Consider the following 22,276-nt stretch of genomic DNA (forward strand, 5'->3'; position numbering starts at 1 on the left):
TATGTTAAACATGGCACGTACTTCCTATAGTTATCATAAGAATTAAATTAAATAACGAACACAGAGGAACTTTGTTAAGCCCCAAAAAAAAGAAGATAGGCTTTAAATTTTACCTTGCATTCTTGGATCTAAAGACGAGTAGGCTTAGGTAGAAAACTTCCAGGATATTGATAAAGGCTTGCTTTTTTTTTTTTTCATTTGTTTCAATTCAAGTTAGTTAACATACATTGTCGTATTGGGTTCTTTTAAGTTTTTTTATTGATTTAGGGAGAGAGAGAGAGAGAGAGAGAGAGAGAGAGAGAGAGAGAGCACAGGGGAGGGGCAGAGAGAATCCCAATTCTCCCTCGATGCAGGGCTCGATCCCACGACCTTGGGATCCCAACCTGAACGGAAATCAAGAGTTGGATGCTTAACCGCCTGAGCCACCCAGGGGCTCTGATAAAGGCTTGCTTAAAGGGGAGATTCTGACAGAGCCTTGGGAGAACTCTGGACCTATTTTTAAATTTTTTTTTAATGTTTATTATTTTTGAGAGAGAGAGAGAGACACACACAGAGCGCGAGCAGGCCAAGGGCAGAGAGGGAGACACAGACTCCAAAGCAGGCTCCAGGCTCCGAGCTGTCAGCACAGAACCCGACGCGGGGCTTGAACGCACAGACCGCGAGATCATGACCTGAGCCGAAGTTAGTTGCTTAACCAACTGAGTCACCCAGGCGCCCCTCTGGGCCTATTTTTAGATAGAAAGCATAGATTCTACTTCGATGCCATTTGCTTTAGGAGTTAAGCCTCTCCTTCTTCTACACACGGGTAAGTTCCCAAAGCCATTATACTTTCCTGCCTTGACCCAGCTGCCTTTCCACTTTTTTTTTTTTTCTTTCAGATGGAACTGAAAGCACCCGACCTCTGTCAACACTTATGGCAAAATGTGTTTTGTTCTTTCATGGACCCTAGGTTGATCTGGTCTCATCATCTTTTTCTCTCGGACTTTCCTTAACACCATAGTCTCTGGTATCACATAGGAAATCTTTAGGTGGCCCTAAGCCTGACCAACTTAAAGCCTGGCAACTCTCTGCCTGGGGTGAAGGCCCTGGTCTCTAGCCTGCCACGCCAGGGAGAGCAAGGTTGTCCCAGCACCTAGGTCCAAGGTCCATCACACGGCAGGGAACAAAGGAGAGAGGAGAGAAAAACCAGAATCATGGTCTATAGAATCCACAGGGAAGCAAATCCAGGCAGGGTTTGGGGGTGCTCCGCTGCTTAAAAGTCAGGGATGTTATGTAGCTATTATTTTTAACATTTTAACCATCTCATTTAACTGTCTCGTTTACTTATTTATGTCTTCATCTATTTATTTATTTAAGTGATCTCTTACACCCAACGCGGGCCTTGAACTCACGACCCCGAGACCGAGAGTCGCACGCTCTTCCGACTGAGCCAGCCAGGCGCCCCCGTTTACGGAATCAGTCATTGCCTATATTTGACAAAGTGGTTTGCCCCAAACATGGACACCTGGAAAAAAAATCCTTCTAAGGAGAGTTCTACATTCTAATCATATCATGCTTAAGGAAAACTTCCTGATTATTCTGCCATACGTTGTCCTTCCTTAATTCCTTCAAAATGTTTAGGGATTCACTTGTGGCCAAAAGCCCACAAAAATTAGCATTTTTAAAGAAAATGCATCATCAAGGATGAAAACTTCAGTTATTGCCTGCATACTTGCATTTACAGTGTTTTTCGTGATGGGATAGGTAGAGAATCTTTATTTCGCGACCACACAGATCGTCCTGGAACACACGGGCTCCGTTAAACTAACAGCTACCCTCAAATTTAAAAGCCATTTAGAGGAATAAATCCATCTGACTGGTCGGTTATTTATTTATTTTTTTTTAGAAAACGAAATCACACAGTTCAGACCACGTATATGGTTTGTGTCCCTCCCACCCACTGAATCCCCTGTGCCAATCGGATAGACTGGAGTTTTTGATCCTGGTCCCATTTACTTTCCCAACCTAAAAAGGTGCTTGCCATATTTGTCTAGTTACAGCAAATCCATAACTTCGCATGAATGACTCCGTTTCATAACTCTCTCGAGCAAACACTTACATACGTGCAGCGCAAAGAATTCCGAAAATGAGACTGTACAGCCTTGTAGGGTAACAGACGGTAGCTACCCTTGCCCCGAGCACAGTAGAACTTATAGAAGCATCCAATCACTGTGTTGCACACCTGAAACTAACATGACTCTGTGCGTCAACTATATTCGAACACCAACATTTTTAAACTTTTTTTAAAAGTTTATTTACTTATTTTGAGAGGAGGGGGAGGGGCAGAGAGAGAAGGAGAGAGAGGATCCCAAGCAGGCTCCCCGCTGTCAGCATAGAGGCCGATGCAAGGGCTCGAACTCACACGCCATGAGATCATGCCCTGAACCAAAACCAAGAGTCAGACACTTAACCGACTGAGCCACCCAGGCGCCCCAAAACTTTTTAAAGTACACACACACACACACACACACACACACATATTTATGTATGTTTGGGACCTCTGAAGGCCTTATGGTAAGGGAAAGGAGACTGACTAGCTGGCCATGGGTGAGAATGTCGCTTTTTACTGAAAGCCTTTTACAGGAATCATGATCACCATGAGCATAATTACGATATTGTGCTGAGTGCATACATTAGATTCTAATCTTATCCTTATTTCACAACTGGAGAACTTGCCTGTGGTAGGCTGAATAATCACTCCCCAAAGATGCCCACATCTTAATCCCTGGAACTTGTAAATATATTACCTTATAAAGCAAAAGGGACTTTATAAATATGAGGAAGTTAAGGGTCTTGAGATGGGGAGATAATCCTGGACTCTTGCAGTGGGAACAATGTAAGCACAAAGATCCTTACTAGACGAAGAGGGAGGCAGGAGAGTCAGAGAAGATGTGACATGAGAATCCCAGGGCAGGGATGCAGGGCCAAGAGCCAAGGAAGGTGGGCGGTTCTAGAACCTGGAAAAGTCAAGGAAGTGGATTCCCCTCCAGAGTTTCCAGAAGGAACGCTGCCCTACGAACCCCTTTCTTTTAGCCCAGTGAGACTCATTTTGGACTTCTGATCCCAGAACTGTTAACAGAATACATTTGTGTTGTTTCGAGCTGCTAAGTTTGTGGTAAGTTGTTACAGCAGCAAAAGGGAAGTAATACACTGAGGTTGTGGGAGGTTAGCAATTTTCCAAAAACTTCTAGCTTGTAAGTGGCAGAATGCAAACCCAGATTCACCTGGGGCGCCTGGGTGGCTCAGTGGGTTAAGTGTCTGACTTCGGCTCAGGTCATGATCTCACAGTCCGTGGGTTCGAGCCCCGCGTCGGGCTCTGGGCTGACAGCTCAGAGCCTGGAGCCTGCTTCGGATTCTGTGTCTCCCTCTCTCTCTGCCCCTTCCCTGTTCACACTCTGTCTCTCTCTGTCTCTCAAAAATAAACAAACATTAGAAATTTTTAAAAATTAAAAAAAAAAAACACATTCCCCTGACTCTTAAACAGGCTATGATTGAAAAATAAAAAGAGTATTTTCATTTCAGCTTTCCTTCCTCTGGAGAAACTCCTAATGGACAGAAAAAGGAGCAACAGGAGGAATCTGGGGAAGCGTGGCAACGATGGTACAAGGATCGGGTTCAAGGTCAAGAGTCTAAACCTGAAACCCAAAACAAAGGTGCCCAATGTGAATGCCTACCATGTGTTAGGGGAAGAACGGAAACACGTGAAGTAGGCAGGGTTTCATCAAAACACAGCCTGAAGGAGGTGGAAAATGGCAACTCACACTCTTCCCAGATGATGAGTAGTCACAGGAAATGGTGGGGATTATGGTGAACTGGAGAGCATTGGGGGGGGGGGGGGGGGGGGGAGGGGCACCACTAGTCAGTTTCAGCTAAATGTCAGGTGGAAAGGTGGGCTTTGCCAAATCTTCAATTTCTCAAAAGAAGCCAGAAATCCAGAGTTGTGTGAAACGTCAGGATTTTTAAAGATGGGAAACAAGTTCAAAGTTTGTTGAAACACTGTATGACCTAAACAGAACACATCTTTGGACTACCAGCTTGTGACCTGTGACCTAAAGCTTCATGTCATCTGAACACGGGTAGGTATCAATATATGCTCCTCTCTCTGTGATCGCTGGCTAGGAGAATCTCGACGGGACAGAGCACTCGAGAAATTTTAACCAGAAAGGCCATATGGATTTAAGACCAGGTTGCATATGTTTGACTATGAGCATACACATAGGGAGAGAGAGTGCTTTTTCTCTATACAGTATGCACACATTTGCCTAAAAGTTTCAAGATAATCCATTTTAAAACTATTGTTTATTTTTTAAGTTTATTTTATTTTCAGACAGGGAGCGAGCGTGCACAAGCGGGGGAGGGGCAGAGAGCGAGAGAATCCCAAGGAGGCTCCGCACTGTCAGTGCAGAGCCCGACTGCGGGGCTCAAACTCAGAAACCACAAGATCACGACCGGAGCTCAAATCAAGAGTCGGATGTTTCACTGAGCCCCCCTCCAGGCGCCCCAAAACTAGTGTTTAAATGAACAAACAGCATATCACCTATCATAACTAGTATCAGACGCACATATCTTACAGCAAAGATAACCCAAGACCATTGAGCTTTTCCATTTCTGTTTGGGGATACTACATTTCTAAATTCTTTGGTATGCTGCTTTAAGAATCCCTAATCTTTATGGTTATATAAACATGAAAAAGCACAATTTCTATTTTCTCCACAAACCCCAGATTGTAAAACTATAAATCGTGTTTGAGAGCCTGTCAAAAGAGCAAAGCGATGTGGCCAAAGGTCAGCCTTATTTGATTTTGTTTTTATTTTTATTAAAAAAAAAAAAAAAAAGCCAGCACGGGAGAGGAGACAGCATTGCTTTTAGCTTCTTGCGGGCATTTTTTTTTTTTTTGAGAGTTTCAACATGTGACTGCTTAAAGGCACCTCCGTAGAATGAACATGCTGACATTTCTCCAGTCACTATGTGTGACACGCCCCCCTCCCCCCCCCCCCCCGCCCCCGCAGCAGATCTCTCTGGTTCTTCCGGTTAATGGGCACAGAATTAGCTCGCTCTCTCTCTCACCTTTCCTTCCTAGAGAAGATCTGCTCCCTTCTCCTCACGCCTACCCTCAAATTCCACAGCTACATAGCCTTATAGCAGTAAGGACAGCAAGAACAACAAAAGGCATACACTTGGACGCATCATCTCGCTCCTGAAGTCTGGAAATTAACCTCGCCTAAATCCTTTGTGTAGTACCAAAGAGAGGCAATTCATACACCCTGTATACACTTGTCTGTGATTCTGTACTTATTTCTTTTAAAATGTTCAGGGGCGCCCGGGGGGCTCAGTCGGTTAAGTATCTGATTCTTGATTGTGGCTCAGGTCATGAACTCACGGTTTGTGGGCTCGAGCCCCGTGTAGGGCTCCACGATGACAGTGCAGAGCCTGCTTGGGATTCTTTCTCTCTCTCTCTCTCTCCTCTCTCCCCTCTCTCTCTCCTCTCTGCCCCTACCCCACTGGTGCTTGCTCTCTTTCTCCCTCTCTTAAATAAACTTGGGGAAAAAAATGTTTAAAGTGCGTTATACATCGCAAAAGTTTGGTTATGTTACGATAAAACAACTTCTATTCCTACAGACTTTCTCTGTGTTTTAATCTCTAAGGCAAAGCAACGCAGTAACACTAAGACGGAACCCTTGACTGAAAGCCTATTACAGATGTGCGAGGCTTGGTACACACATTACCTGGTGAACCCCCATAACACTGCGGTCAAGTAGCTTTTACGGCCTTTTTCGGATGCACAAACCGAAGCACAGAGCAGTGCAGTAACTTGTCCAGGGTTCAGCCAGTGAGCAGGGGCACCCAGGCCTACCTGAATCCTCAGGGAGAGCTCTTTCTAAGACACAGAACACTTTTCAGTGTCACACAGGCTGAATGCACACTGACACTTGCTGCCTGGCGTTCAGGAATCACTTGACCCGAACATCTAACAGAATGGGACAAATATTAATGGTCAAAAGAAACTGGGGGAAAGAATCTGGCATCATGGAGCCCATTGAACAGAGACTGCTCTAATCCAATAGCCTAACAGAATAGAACGCTCAGGCGTGGCCATGTGATTCACCTTGATACGGTCCGAACTACCTCTTCAGAATACACCGAGGACAATTTCACGACTTCAGGTACAGAGAAGAATTTCCAGCGTCATGAACGAATTCCACACTGTTCTCCCACACCGCGCCCTTACAGAGTACAGGAAGTAGGAGTGACTCTGCAGACCTCCAAGTAACTTGCCACATGACCTCAGGGGCAGAAGAGTCGTGGGCAACAGTCCTTCCTTGACCTCTGTCCTTCTCGTCACTTATCTGTTATCATGCCCTCCCTCCCACTTGGCCACAGTCATTGCAATTTCCACCAAGTAACCCATTTAATCTTCTCTCTGGACTTTAAATCCACTGTCCCATCTTCTCAGGTGCTACTTACATCACAGTCTCCAAAATCAGCCCAACTCCAGAGATCCTGCAAGGTCAAACCGCTGTGTCACCGGTGAGTTTCACATTTTTTACCCTGGTCAAGCCAACCCATGTAAACAGAACAAATGCGACTTCCACTAGAGTTCTGGGCTTCCGACTTAATCCAATAAATTGCATTTCAAGACACTGATCCCTAGGGGCCACTTGAAAGAATTCATTTAAGAGAAGAATGGAGGAGAGAAACAAAGAAAGGTAATAGAAACCTACGTTCTTGCTTAAGGTCCAAACCAATATTCATTTCCTTCATGAAGCCATCCACCTGGAAGTTCTTTGGTAAGAGTTAGTTATGAACATGTCCTCCCTTCTCGAAATAGATTGAGAGCTCTTTCAGGGCAACAGTCACGCCATAGTTACCTTGGCGAAACCTATACTGTGTGTAACGCAGTAGTCTATTGGTCTACTACTAGGTATATGTAGTCAGTGAGTGCGCATGTCCTGAGTTCACTTGTGTGTCTATTAACGTAGGTGCGTATACACGAAACTAAATTTGTCACCGACAAAATATCTGTGTACATAAAGGAATCGGGAACTTTCCGGAAGCTTAAGCCAGTTACTTCTGATAACAAAAGTACCGATGCCAGCTGCCCCCGATGCCACGAAGCACGTACAAAGGCATTTCTTGCACACTACAAATTGTCGGGTCTGAAACTATTTATTCCCAAAGTACAAAATCATGTGTAGAGCTAAAGATACACAATTTTGTCAAAATAGAAAGATTCATAACCTAAACTATAATTTAAACTACATCATTCTGTGCTAAGACCTTGAGTAGAAAATAAAGCATTTACTCACCCATTGAAGTTAACACTCCTTCAACCACAATAAAACTCTTCCTGGTTTAGTTTCCTTATCTTACTTTTGATTCCAGATGTCATTTTTTTTCCTAAGGCTGATTTTTACTTTCTCATGTTTGTGTGTTGTCTTGATTTTTTTCAACGAGCAAGGATTGTATTTTAAATCCTAACATCGATAACATTAACTTTTCAAAGAAAAAGAGTGACATTTAAAACCTTGTGGATGACCAGATATTCAATTAGTGTTATTTCACACACCCCCAAAATACATCTAAACGTCACTTAAGAAATTTGCTGGGAATTTAGTACACAAGTGAACCAATGAAGGGAAAAATTTACTTAGAAAAGTGAAACCTATTGAATGGAGAGATTTCTAAATTCTAGTCTATAATAAAAATCAAGTCACTTCTTTCCCTTAAAAAAAAAACGTTGTCAACAGGCTCGAATTCTGCATCTTTAAAGTTTGAATTTGGAAGACAATTGCAATCAGAAAGATTTCAAGTCATCAGACTTTTAAAATTTTTCACTGGAACAGTAAGTAACACCCAGGAAGGGCTGCCTTTTCAAACGCTGATGAAGTCAGCTCCAGACCTGTCCATGACATCACACTCTACTTGACCATGGTGAAAGGATGAATCTTTTTGTTAGATATTATCTTAACTCGCGATTTAAAGCTACTCTGCCAAATGATTCAAAACCGCTCACATGGCCTTCGACAAATAACACGCCTGACGATGTTTCCTCATAAACTTGATCACATTTAGATTTTGAAATTGCATTCAACCTCCTTGACTCCTTTATGTTTCCCTATGTCAAGATCACAGTGATCGCATCAATGCAATTCATGCAAACACAAGTCTCCATTCTCTCTCCATCTGTCCTTTAAAAGCCTCATTCGGCAGCAGTTTGTGCTACAGCACCATGCCGCAGCATCCCTGCACTTGAACTTGGGAATAGAGGCTTTCCAGGACCGCAGGCAGAGCCCTTACCGCATTCCTTCTGAACCTCATCTTGCCTCTCGGGGGAGTTGCCTCTGCCATCTCGCCTATACACAATAACACTCTTCTTCTCCAGTTGTCAGTGCAACACGGATGAAATATGAGCTGCTTCTTGGGTAGTATTTAAAAACGGCAGCCAAAAAGCTCTATCAAACAAAGCTACCGTAGCTGCTTCCATTACCAGCGTGGCAGCACAGCAAAAACACCCACTCTTCCTGATTAGTCAGCTGACGAGCCTTCCCGGCTGCTCATTGTAATTCAGAGTTGACACATTCCCCCAATTACTTAGCCAGATTGAACCTCATGGATTAGCTCCTGCCGGACCGCTGAAGATGAGGCATGTCCTAAGAGTGGAGAAAGGGGGGGAAAAAAAATGACTCTCTCCTAGGGGCTTGCTGGGACTGGCTTTCTCCTCTACGCAGTTTGATTTTTAAGGTGGAATGCGGAGAATCTCTGTGAAGGTAGTATTAACGGATACCCTTATTCTTGTCCTACCCTGATCCGTAACTGAAAATTCACTCCAGGTTTGTTGTTGTTGTTATGGTTAAATGCTAGTCTGAGTTTAAGCCTTGTGACAGCTTACCGGTTGGTGGAATGTTGTCTTGATGATAATCTAGAAAGAACACACAAACTTTCTAATAATGGATAGGCTTCTCTCCCAGACTGACATTTCCCCCAATTGTACAAACGGAAAATAATCTTGTTTCCCATCATTAAAAAGTATAACCTGACTGCAGTTTATTTTGGAATTTACAAATTAAGGTCTTCAAATTGAGTTGTGTAATTATTTCATGGATGTTTAAGGTAACATACCAAAGATAGTTACACCTTATCTTTTCAGTGGCAATTTTCGCCAGAAATCCTTTTTGCTGAATCCAACTTTTGCTCTCGAAATTAGCTTGTATTCAGTATTTATCTTTAATGCAAACAGTGCCCGATGGCTACTAATGGTTGGGATGTAATTAACGTGCTGGCTTTTTAAAAAATGTTTACTTATTTATTTTTGACAGGGACACTTGGGTGGCTCAGTCCGACTTTGGCTCAAGTCATGATCTCACAGTTCGTGAGTTCGAGCCCCGCGTCAGGCTCTGTGCTGACAGCTCAGAGCCCGGAGCCTGCTTCGGATTCTGTGTCTCCTTCTCTCTCTGTCCCTCCCCCACTCACGCTCTGTGTCTCTCTCTCTCTCTCTCTCTCTCTCTCTCAAAAATAAACATTAAAAAAAATATTTTTGAGAGAGAGACAGAGAGAGAGAGAAGGAGGGAGGGGCAGAGACAGGGAGACAGAAAAATCCCAAGCAGGCTCTGTGCTGTCAGCCCCGACATGGGGCTCGATCTCACAAATCATGAGATCACAACCTGAGCCTAAATCAAGAGCTGGAAGCTTAGCCGACTGAGCCACCCAAGCACCCCTGTAATGAATGTGCTCTTGGGTATGGGTGTAGAAACTATACCACAAGCAGAAACATTTAACCTGTTAAAAAGAAACAACACCTAAGGTAATCTATAGCTGGTCATAAGTCTTCATCACCTGGGCCCCCAATCTTGCCCAGAGCCATCACTTTGGCAGTAAAGAGAATGAAGGAACCCTGCGTGCCAAGGTCTGTGCTAAACAGGGTTCACACTTCCCCACTGAAAGATCATCCCTAGGAAAGCAGAAAGCGGAGCTACACCTCCCAAGAAACAAGTCATTCCTGCTCCGTTGACTTGCAACCAACAGCATGAAGACCAAATCTGATATTTCTCTTTTAGAAAAAAAAAAAAAAAAACAACCCTCTGTTCCAAGTGGCCTATTTGATTAATAAAAATAAAACCTTAAAAAACTGATGCTATGTGCCAAACGGTCACTCAACGAAAATTAATTTAATCAAGCAGATTGTTTTGGCCAAAAGAAAAAAGCTGGGCTGGGTAATAAAAAGTGTTTTATTGTAACAAGTGCTATATTAAGTAGAAAAGAATTGTAAACTGAAATCTCGTCAACAAGCACAAGGACAGATCCTAAAAGGCCAGAGCAAGGTCAACAGCTTTGACTTGACTTTGCCCCATTGACACGGCTCAATAGTATACACCAGGCAGATTTATGCTCTCCAAAGGAATTTTACCTTTAAAAAAAACCCAAAAAACAAAAAACACTTAAGGGGCGCCTGGGTGGCTCTGTCGGTTAAGTGTCCGACTTGGGCTCAGGTCATGATCTCACAGTTCATGGGTTCAAGGCCAGAGTTGGGCTCTGTGCTGTCAGCTCGGAGCCTGGAACCCGCTTGGGATTCTGTGTCTCCTTCTGTCTCTGCCCCTCCCCCTGTCACGCTGTCTCTCTGTCTCTCAAAAATACACATTAAAAAAATTAAAAAAAAATTTTTTTTATGTCTATCCACAAGCCATCTGGAAAATGATAGGAAGCAGCAGGTGGAAAGTGCAACAACTGAAGTTCATGACAATTCAATTCTTGCTCCGCCTCTTTTGGTTACTTAGATATTTGACCTTGGATTTCACACAAAACCTTTCCTGAGTGTGCATATCGACGTAATTCCCTCAGCTATGAGACAATTATAATGATACCTGCCTGCAGTACTTAGTCGGGAAACAGAATGACCATTACTTAATAAACGTGAACACTTGAAAAAGCAAAAATATATTACATGAAGTCAAGGCTTTGCTATTTTATTTCAGTCACGTGTATGAATTTGGTATTCTTCTCTCCATTGCTTATAGTTAAACACTTCTGTTAAAGAAATAAACAAAAAAAAAAAAACCCACTTGGCTGATTGGCTCAAGATGAAGAATCATTCAAGCTGGGTATGAACAGAATCTCATGCATTTTACCATGTGAGTGCCGGTAGATTTCTTACGCTCATTGGCTAGGTTAGTACAGGAAAAGGTACACCGGTCAAGAAGTCCAACAACTTAGATCTCTGGCTTGCCTTCGCCACTAAATCAACCTCCTCCGGTGAGAGTGGCCTCCCATGTCAGTGGGGAGACGAAGATTTCTGATGATGGATGATGCTGGACTCTCAAAGAAAAGAATGTATTGGGGGCGCCCGGGGGGCTCAGTCGGCTGGAGCATCCTCCGACTTCGGCTCAGGTCACGATCTCGCGGTTCGTGGGATCCAGCCCCATGTTGGGCTCTGTGCTCCGAGCGTGGAGCCTGCTTGGGATTCTGGGTCTCCCTCTGTCTCTGCCCCTCCCCCACTCATGCTCGGTCTCTCAATAATAAACATTAAATAAATAAATAAATATATATATATATATACATATATATATACACACACATACACACACACACACACACACACACACACACACACACACACACACACACACACATTGATTCCCAGCTACTCTGGTCTGATAGAGGAGGTTAACTGCACGGTACTTCTACAGACAGCCCCAATCTTGCCAGCTAGGTAGTCTACGGGTCCCACACTGCCCTCCTCTTCTATGAAGAAGGGTCTGACAATGCCACCGCACCCACGTGAGCCTAGTGATGTGAAAGATCACCCAGGCTGTGAGCAGGACTGCAGCTCTCATGTTTTTCTCTTAGGGAAACTGTTTTCTCCATCTGGGTCTTGGGAAGCTAGGGGCTAGAATCCAACAGGGGAGCTAAGTTCTACTACTGTTGAGTCACTGCCCTACTCTATCCCAGGGGAGGAAATGTCTAGAAAGACGCATCAAAATGTTAACACATCAAAATGTTAAAAAGTGGGAGCACCTGGGTGGCTCAGCAGGTTAAGGATCTGACTCTTGATATCGGCTCAGGCTGTGATCTCAAGGTGGTGAGTTCAAGCCCCGCGTCGGGCTCACCGTAGTCAGCACAGAGCCCACTTCAGATCTTCTGTCCCCTTCTCTCTCTGCCCCTCTCCCGCTTGTGCTCGCTCTCAAAAATGAATAAAACATTAAAAAAAAAAAGTATCTGCAGAATGCATTGGTACTTACTGAGGTTTTTTTTTTTTAATTTTTTAATGTTTATTTATTTTTGAGAGAGAGAGACAGAGACAGAGTGCAAGCATGGGAGGGGCAGAGAAAGAAGGAGACACAGAATCCGAAGCAGGCTCCAGGCTCCGAGCTGTCAGCACAGAGCGCCACGTGGGGCTCGAACTCACAAACTGTGAGATCACGACCTGAGCCAAAGTCGGACGCTCAACCGAGCCAACCAGGCACCCCAGTACTTACTGAGATTTTCTGAAGAGAAATTTTGAGAGAAGACCATGTATCCAATCTTCGATCAAGAATAATGGTAAACCGGGAGTCAGATCCATTGTGCCTGCAAGATAAGAAGAAATCATGTTTTGCTTAGTAACTACCCAAATTTGCTAGGTATGTCCTTAATTCTGACTGTTTCATTTACATTTGCCATCTCAGCTAAAGATAAATTTATTTGGATTGGGAAAGCTATCACAAAGCGCTACACGGGAAAACCAGTTTAATTCCATGTTCCACCACTCAATATTGAAAATTTCTTTTTCAGCACTAATGTCATTCTTTTTTTTTTTTTTTTAGGTTTATTTTGAAAGAGAGAGAGAACGTACTATCAAGCACAGAGCCCAGTGCAAGGCTTAATCCCACAAACCGTGAGATTATGACCTGAGCCAAAATCAAGAGTCAGATGCTTAATCGACTAAGCCACCCAGGTGCCCCTAATGTCATTCTTTTAAATAGTCAAGGGATAGCATAATGCAAATAGGTCACTAGGATAAATTTGGCATAGTGCAATCCTGGGTGTGGGAAAACTTTATAGACAGCTGTCCTTCATTACATCAGATTTAACTTTCCATGGCAATCCATCAAGAGCCCATGATCCATCCATCCATCCATCCATCCATCCATCCATCCATCCATTCACTCACTCAGAAAAACACTGTTAAATACAGGTTTCTATCCTGTCTGTGCCTTTAGAGGAGGAAGTTTAACGAATGTTTTATTTGCCCTAAAAAGACCACTTTTAGGCTTTAAGGGGTACACTATAAATTTAGTTTTCGGGGCGCCTGGGTGGCTCGGTCAGTTAAGCATCCGACTTCGGCTCAGGTCACGATGTCACGGTCCGTGAGTTCGAGCCCTGCGTCGGGCTCTGGGCTGACAGCTCAGAGTCTGGAGCCTGTTTCAGATTCTGTGTCTCCCTCTCTCTCTGACCCTCCCCTGTTCATGCTCTGTGTCTCTCTGTCTCAAAAATAAATAAACGTTAAAAAAAATTATTTTTAAAAATAAATAAATAAAAATAAATTTAGTTTTCTGTGATTTTGACTTTTGTTCATGAGACTCTTCATATTTTTACCATTGTAGACTTGTGCCCTCTTAGTCTTCAGGGTTAATAAGTGGAAAATGTTTCCTTTAAAAATCTGTTTTTGGGGGAAAGTGGGTGATGGGCAGGGAGGAGGGCACCTGTTGGGACGAGCACTGGGTGTTGTATGGAAACCAACTTGACAATAAATTTCACATTTAAACAAACAAACAAACAAACAAAATCTGTTTTGGGGGTACCTGGGTGGCTCAGTCGGTTAAGTGTCCGACTCGACTTCAGCTCGGGTCATAATCTCACAGTTCATGAGTTCAAGCCCCGCATCCAGCTCTGTGCTGACAGCACTGAACCTGCTTGGGATTCTCTCTCTCTCTCTTTCTCTCAAAGTACATAAATAAACTTTTAAAAAAATAAATAAAAATTTGTTTTCAACCTAAATACAATCTTTCAGGAAGCTTTGGAAACTTACCCTCACTCTTGGCTAGGAAGATTTCCTTTTAGGCAAATCGAAGGCTTTAAGTTTGATCATCGTTTTCAACGTATGCTTTTCTTCACGAAGACAATTATTTCTAGACTCCCAATTTTGTTTTCCTAGATTCTCATTATAATTTTTTTTTTTTACCAATTTAGGTGGCTGTCCGCTTCCCCTTACACGTTTTCCTTCTTATCTCCTCTGAAGGTGAGTCTTATAATCCACTTACAATAATAATTACAGCCACACTACAAAGGCATTTTTCCTGTTACATTCAAATGGGTACCTGATACACAACAAATTGAAAAAAATGTAACGAAACGCCATACCTTGCAATAGATGTCAAGTAAGTCAGCACTTTCGCTATCACTTCTTCCGGTATACATCTGAAATTACAATTTTCTGGAAAAGTAATGATCCAAGCATTATCCTTTCCCCGGCCACCTAAAACAGTATGAAAAAAAAAAAAAATCAGCCGAATTAACAATTCATGTGACAACAATACAAGAAAGAGGATTCGAGAGGGGCGGTTAGAAGACAGTTTGGGGCCAATGTAACTTATATAAGGATGATGGTCTCCGCATAAATCAAAATGGCAACATGCTCCAAAGTGTAAGAAGCAGCCAAGTAGTTCTAAATGAAAACAATGCAAGAAAGAAGAGGGAGCAAGAGAGAAGGCAAAAGGAGTGATTAGAGTCAGAAGAAATTTTCATACAATGCATATAATAAATGTAGTCGAAACCACAGCTGAGCCCTCATATTGGACAGCCAAGAGTATTGGGGAATAACTGTTTCCATGCCAATGCTAAGGGCTTAAATCCCAACTGGTGACTGACAGCCTGACAGGAAATAGAAACCTTGATAGAATCAACCACTTACAGCTATGGTGAGCCTGAAAGAATACAGGATATAAACTACAGGAAATAAGCAATGTTCAAATGGATTTGTGGAAGAAACAGCATAAGCCGTAACGGCGACAATGGTATAGAACTCTTACTGATGAATGCAGAAACAGCAAAGACCATAAATTCTTTGTGAGTTAAAATTCAGTGCGCACCCTACCCCAGAGCCCTCCACATAGCTCGGAAACTATGGAACGTTCGGAATGAAAGCCATCTAAGTGCAGGGATGAGCCTTACACGTTTAAGGTCCTACTCTACAGCCTGCCCAACAACTGGGCACAGAGTAGGTGCTCAATAAATACTTAGTGCTAAATGGAAGTTGAAGGATTCTTTTAGGAGGAAAGTTATAGGGTGGCCTTCGAATTTAGCTTGCTAATGGAAATTTTTTGAGAAGTTTAGTTGTAATTCTTATTTGGCTGAATTCAAGTGAATAAAGATATCAGGATATAAAAAAAAATTCAATGTGCAATGAAAATATGACAAGGGCAAGGCTCCCGGCTGGCCCAGTTGGAAGAGCATGCGATTCTTGATCTCAGGGTTGTGAGTTCAAGCCTCACGTTGGGTGTAGAGATTACTTAAAAAAATAAATAAACTTTTAAAAAACTATGACGATGGCAAAGGAGAGAAAATGGAGTAAAAATACTTAATGCAAAATAAAGCAAAACTGGAGCGAAAAAAACAAAGAACTAATGGGACAAGTAGAAAACAAATAGTAAAATGGTAGATTTCAACCCAGCCATATGAATAATCACATTAAATGAAAATAATCTTGACATCCCAGTTCAAAGTTAGAGATGATCAAGTTGGATTAAAAAAAAAAAAATCAAGACCCAATTATACACTACCTACAAGAAACACACTTTATTTTCAATTTAATTTTTGTTTAGAGTTTATTTATTTATTTTGAGAGAGAGAGAGCAGGGGAGGGGCAGAGACAGAGACAGAGACAGAGACAGAGAGAATTCCAAGCCGGCTCCACGCTGTCAGCACAGAGCCTGACTCAGGGCTCAATCTCACAGTTCGTGAGATCATGACCTAAACTGAAATCAAGAGAGTCAGATGCTTAACCGACTGAACCACCCAGGTGCCCCTCAAATGATTTTCTTAATATCTAGTAATATTCCTGACTCTGAAATCTATTTTGTCTAAAATTAGATGGCTTTATTGGGTCCCTCACACTCAGCATGGAGCCCGCCTGGGATTCTCTCTCTCTCCCTGTCTCTGCTCTTCCTCCGTTCTTTTGTGCACACGCTCTCTTTCAAAATAAATAAACAGACTTTAAAAAGAAAAGAAAATCATTTGATAATCAAACAGTGGTAAATTCATCAAAAGAACATAATAATCCTAAATGCTTATGCACCTGATAACAGAGCTTCAAGATACGTAAAACAAAAACTAATACAGCTACAAGGAGAAACCGACAAATCCACAACTTGAGTCCAAAAATTTCACCACCCCTCTCTCGACAACTGACAGAACTAGACAGGAAATTTGCAAGGATACAGTATACTTAAACAACAATCTTTTTTTTTAATGCTTATTTATTTTTGACAGAGAGTGTGAGCAGGGAAGGGGCAGAGAGAGAGGGAGAGAGAGGATCCCAAACCAGCCCTGCGCGGACAGCAGCGAGCCCTATGTGGGGCTCGAACTCCTAAACCGTGAGATCACGGCCTGAGCCAAAGTCGGCTGTTTAACTGACTGAGCCATCTAGGCTCCCCCACTCCATGTTTATTTTTGAGAAAGAGAGAGAGAGACAGAGACAGAGAGAGATCATGACCGGAGCTGAAATCAAGAGTCAGACGCTTAACTAACTGAGCCACACAGATGTCCCAGAATATTATTCAGTCTTTAAAAAGGGAGGAAATTCTGACATATACTGACATATACAACTTGGATGGACCTTGAGGCTATCACGCCAAGTGAAAGAAGCCAGCCACAAAAAAGACAAATCCTGTATGATTCCACTTATATGAGGAACCTAGAGTAGTCAAATACCCAGAGACAGAAAGCAAAATGGTGGCAGCCAGGGGCTGGGGGGAGAAGGGGACAGGGAGTTATTTTTTAGTGGGTACAGAGGTTCGCTTTTGCAAGGTCAAGAGTTCTGGTGATGGACTGCGGGGATGGCTGCACAACAACGTGAATATACTTAATGCCACCAAACTATACATTTAAAAACGGTTAATGGGGCGCCTGGGTAGCTTAGGCGGTTAAGCATCCGATGTCAGCTCAGGTCATGATATCGTGGTTCGTGAGTTCAAGCCCCACATTGGTCTCTCTGTAGTCAGCAGAGTCTGCTTCGGATCCTCTCTACCCGTCTCTCTCTCGGCCCCTCCCTGCTCATGCACGCTTTCTCTCTCTCTCTCTCTCTCTCTCTCTCTCTCTCTCTCTCAAATAAATACATATTTAATAAAAAATGGTTAAGATGGCACCCTTGGGTCCTCACTTCCAAGATAACCAAGAAGAGAAGGAATAAGGGTCATGACACAAAGGGCCATGGCCACATGCAGCCTATTTGCTGTAGCAACTGCATTCATTGCATGCCCAAGGACAAGGCCATTAAGAAGTTCGATATTCCGGGGGCACCTGGGTGGCTCAGTCAGTTGAGCTTCGACTTCGGCTCAGGTCACGATCTCACGGTCTGTGAGTTCGAGCCCCGCGTTGTCGGGCTCTGTACCGACAGCCCAGAGCCTGGAGCCTGTTTCAGATTCTGTGTCTCCCTCTCTCTCTGACCCTCCCCCATTCATGCTCTGTCTCAAAAATAAATAAACATTAAAAAAAATAAATAAGTTCGTTATTCGGGGGGGGGATGTGAGGGGGTTCTGGCTGGCTCAGTCAGAAGAGCAGGTGACTCTTATCTCGGGGTGATGAGTTTGAGCCCCACGTGGGGTGTAGAGAATAGTTAAATAAAACTTAAAAAAAAAAAGTTCATTATTCAAGAGGTACCTGGCTGGCTCACTCGGTAGAACATGTGACTCTTGATTTCAGAGTCATGAGTTCAAGCCCCATATTGGACTCCATGCTGGGCATGAAGCCTACTTTTAAGAAAATGAATACAATCTTAAAAAAAAGAAGAAGAAGAAGAATTTTGGTATTCAGACCACAGTAGAGGTCACTGCCATCAGGGACCTTTCCCAAGGTAGTGTCTTCAATGCCTATGTGCTTCCCAAGCCGTGTATGAGACTACATTTCTACACAAGGTAGTCCGGAATCGCTCTCGTGAAGCCCCGAAGGACCGAACACCCCCACCCCGATCTAGACCTATGGGTGCTGCCCCACGACCTTGACCAAAACCCATGTCAGGAGCTAAGACCTTGAGGACCGAAGAAAAACTGTTCTCTGGAAAAAGATAAAGTGGAGATTATACTTTCTTTGAATGTTTCTTTCTTTTGAGAGAGGGAGCGAGAGAGAGCGGCAGAAGGGTAGAGAGAGGGAAAGAATCCCAAGCAGGCTCCATGCCGTCAGCACAGAGCCCGACACGGGGCTCGACCACACAAGCTGTGAGATCATGATATCAGTGGAAACCAAGAGTCACATGCTTAACCCACTGAGCCAGCCAGGCGCCCCAAATGGAGATTATACTTTTTAAAAAATGGTTAAGGCGGTCAATTTTACGTTATGAGTATTTTATCACAATTTTTCAAAACTACGTACAAATGCGTATACATACACCAACGCATAGAACATATATGTGAAAAGTAAAACTTTCTCGTAAATGGAACTCTAAAAAAAATAACTTAGTACGAGCTGCTTAATTAGGGTCACTTGATGGCATTTGTAAGAAACATTTAAATAATCAGAGGGGTGCCTGGGTGGCTCCATCGGTTAAGTGTCCGACTCTGGCTCAGGTCATGATCTCACGGCTCGGTTCGTGAGTTCGAGCCCCGCGTCAGGCTCTGGGCTGACAGCTCAGAGCCTGGAACCTGCTTCAATTCTGTGTCTCCCTCTCTCTGCTCCTCTCCCACTCGCAGTCTGTCTCTCTCTCTCAAAAATAAGTAAACATTAAAAAAATTTTTTTTTAAATAATCAGAGCTCCGGCAGAAGCGAAAATCTCCAGGAAGTCACCTCAGTTACCACCCTCTCTCTCAGACTTCTGCTTGCAACTATCACAGATTTCCAAAGGCGTGTCTGAAAGGCAAACGTACGAGGGTAGCAAGATTGTTTTCATCACGAATCGAAACACACTTAAAACCTCTATTCTGTAAACATCTATTTGTTTAGCAACCATGTGCACAATGCATAAACGTTCATTAAAATAGTGCCTCGCAGCAAGCAACTCTCGATCTCGGGGTCATGTTGAGCCCCACGTCGTGTGCAGAGATTACTTAAATACATAAAAAGTTAAAAAAAAAAATAAAACAGTGCTTCCCAAACTCCGCGTGCACCTATGTGTATGGCTACTTATATAATAAACGGGTGACCACACTCGTTTTGCTAAGAAATTCGTTCATTTGGGACGCCTAGGTGGCTCACCCAGTTGGGCATCCAACTGTTGATTTTGGCTCAGGTCACGATCTCACAGTTCGTGGGTTCGGGCCCCACGCTGGGCTCTGCACTGACAACGAGGAGCCTGCTTGGGATTCTCTCTCTGCCCCTCCCCCGCTCGCTCTCGGTCTCTCAAAATAAATGAGTTAATTAAAAAAAAAACAAAACTACACGCGTTAGAGAGTGAGGAAATACATAATTTACAAAAAGAAATTCACACACTGTTCTAGTCTAAACATACGAAAAGTCTGCTTACCGGACAAGAAGGCGATATCTTGCATTAAGAAATGACTGATGTCCTTCATATGGAGCAGCAGCTGGGTTTCTATGACAAACGAGAAAGGGAGAGAGATGACACGCGTGTTGGAGCTCGGCCGGAAGCATCCGCACGATTTCTCATCATGCCGAAAAGAACCCCGGGGGTCCCGCACACACACCGCTGCCCTTCCCCCTGTACTCCTCTGGGCTACACCGCAAGGAAATCGCACTCTTGAAAATATTGCTGGGGAAGCGGGACCAGTGTCCCGGTTCTCAGAGTCTATACCTAGGGCAAAAGCTACTCTCCCTCACCAGAAAGCCAGGGGCCAAGGTCCCAGCTCCAGGACGTCCCGATTTATTTAAAGGGTAGACTGTCACACAGAGACACCGTAGCGGACGGTCTTCTACTTCTGATAATGATAATGCCTTTCATTCTGCAAAGCTTATTAGCGATTACAGAGCACTTCTCGCATCTTTCAGCTTATTGGTGTTCAGGAAACGGTAACATATGAACTTGCCTTTGATTATTAGAGGCGGAACGACATCCAGGCATTGCTAAGTGGGTTTTAGTTGCCCCAGATCTTCAGTGCTAATTTCTCATGTCCCTTTCCAGTGAACTCTACAGGAGCCGAAAATCAAAGCCTACTACCTGCCTCTGGTCCATGGGTAAGGATAACTTTTTAAAGGAAACGGGTCATGAAACAGGGCTATTTTGGATGGCTGGTTTTAATGCCTGTGGCTCCACATCCCCTACAGAAGCCACGTTTTCCACGGCTCTCGGACACAAAGGGCCTTCAAAGACCGAGTAGATGGTGGTGTCAGGCTGATGGCACATTAGAAAGGACATTAGAAACCCAAGTTCTCGGTGGGTCCACCCTAGACAGCGTAATGGGTATCAGTCATGGAATGACCCACCCTCACATAAATCCTCCCGATGTAAAACATAAAAAAAAAAAAAAAAAAAAAATTCAGTGACGTATCATTTTCATAAAACGCGTGCCATTAAAAATCTGCAATCTGTCAGGACATAACAGTCAATTCCCCAAAACGTCTTGTCATTAAAAAAGTAGATTCCTTGGGGCGCCTGGGTGGCGCAGTCGGTTAAGCGTCCGACTTCAGCCAGGTCACGATCTCGCGGTCCGTGAGTTCGAGCCCCGCGTCGGGCTCTGGGCTGATGGCTCAGAGCCTGGAGCCTGTTTCCGATTCTGTGTCTCCCACTCTCTCTGCCCCTCCCCCGTTCATGCTCTGTCTCTCTGTCCCAAAAAATAAATAAAAACGTTGGAAGAAAAAATTTTTAAAAAGTAGATTCCTGCTACATCCCAGGCCCAGGCCCGTGCATTTCCATCTGTGAGCCTTCACATCCAGACTGCTGAACAGTTATTTGTTTAATGCTACAAGTTTCCTCACATCAAAGAATGTGTTTGTGGGGCCCCCTGAGTGGCTCGGTCAGTTAAGCGCCCGACTCTTGACTTTAGCTCAGGTCATAACCTCACGGTTCATGGGTTCGAGCCCCACAGCGCGGAGCCTGCTTGGGATTCTCTCTCTTCTTTGTCTGTCCCTCCCTCCCCCACTCCAAATAAATAAATAAACCTAAAAATTTTATATTTTGTTTTAATATTTATTCATCTTTGAGAGACTGAGACAGAGCATGAGTGGGGGCGGGGCAGAGAGAGGGAGAGACACGGAATCCGAAGCAGGCTCCGGGCTCCACGCTGTCGGCACAGAGCCCAATATGGGGCTCAAACCCACGAGCCGTGAGATCATGACCTGAGCTGAAATCAGATGCTTAACCGACTGAGCCACCCAGGCGTCCCTAGCCTACAATTCTTTAATCCGTTCATGTAGTAAGAGGCACCAGGGCGTAAAATAAAATTAGGCCAAGAGCTGAGCAAGTTACTCCAGACCACCAGCCTCACTGTCCCGGTTTCAGAAAACAAATGCTTTCTCGGTCCCCTTCCATTCTAGGAGATCCAAGAGCAGGTAAAATCCATAGTTACAAGAAAAACTGATGTTTCTATAGTAAAATATCACCCCCAATTGTGCCACAAAAGGAACATCTCCACACTAATGAAAAAGGGGGAAATAATGGGTGAAAGGGAACACGTCACAACTCTAAGAAATGATCACGGGGCGCCTGGGTGGCTCGGTCGGTTGGGCGTCCGACTTCGGCTCAGGTCACGATCTCGCGGTCCGTGAGCTCGAGCCCCGCGTCGGGCTCTGTGCTGACAGCTCGGAGCCTGGAGCCTGTTTCAGATTCTGTGTCTCCCTCTCTCTCTGACCTTCCCCCATTCATGCTCTGTCTCAAAATGAATAAACGTTGCTAAACCGAAAACGAGCTGATTACGAACACCGTAAAAACACCCTGACGGAGCAGCCCTTCACTAAGAGCTCTGCGGGACGACGATGCACTTGAACCGTCTAACATAACCACGCACAACCTAAAAGCAAAAGACAGGTAAAGTGCTTGCCAATTCATTCATTCCATACATAAGACTAGGAAGCAAACGAGGACAAGTTTTTACTGCCTTGACCATAAATTATGAACCGATCATGAATGTTTCTTTTATAAAAGACAGTTGTGCAGGGGCGC

The 22,276-nt window shown here is 43.9% G+C and overlaps 1 protein-coding gene and 1 pseudogene across 2 annotated transcripts in view; one reads left to right on the top strand and one right to left on the bottom strand.

Moving 5' to 3' along the window:
• Window positions 1-22,276, bottom strand: part of MCF2 (MCF.2 cell line derived transforming sequence) — a 110,006-nt gene that overhangs the window by 61,869 nt on the left and 25,861 nt on the right. For both annotated transcript variants that reach the window (XM_047844953.1, XM_047844952.1), the window contains exons 2-4: window positions 19,685-19,753; window positions 14,374-14,488; window positions 12,510-12,600 (exon numbers count right to left, since the gene is read on the bottom strand). In XM_047844953.1, the coding sequence (XP_047700909.1) occupies window positions 12,510-12,600; window positions 14,374-14,488; window positions 19,685-19,753 (275 nt within the window). The remainder of the gene's footprint in view (window positions 1-12,509; window positions 12,601-14,373; window positions 14,489-19,684; window positions 19,754-22,276) is intronic.
• On the top strand, window positions 14,645-18,296 carry LOC125157688 (40S ribosomal protein S26-like; annotated as a pseudogene).

The sequence above is a fragment of the Prionailurus viverrinus genome, chromosome X, assembly GCF_022837055.1.
Source record: "Prionailurus viverrinus isolate Anna chromosome X, UM_Priviv_1.0, whole genome shotgun sequence".
Lineage (NCBI taxonomy): Eukaryota > Metazoa > Chordata > Mammalia > Carnivora > Felidae > Prionailurus > Prionailurus viverrinus.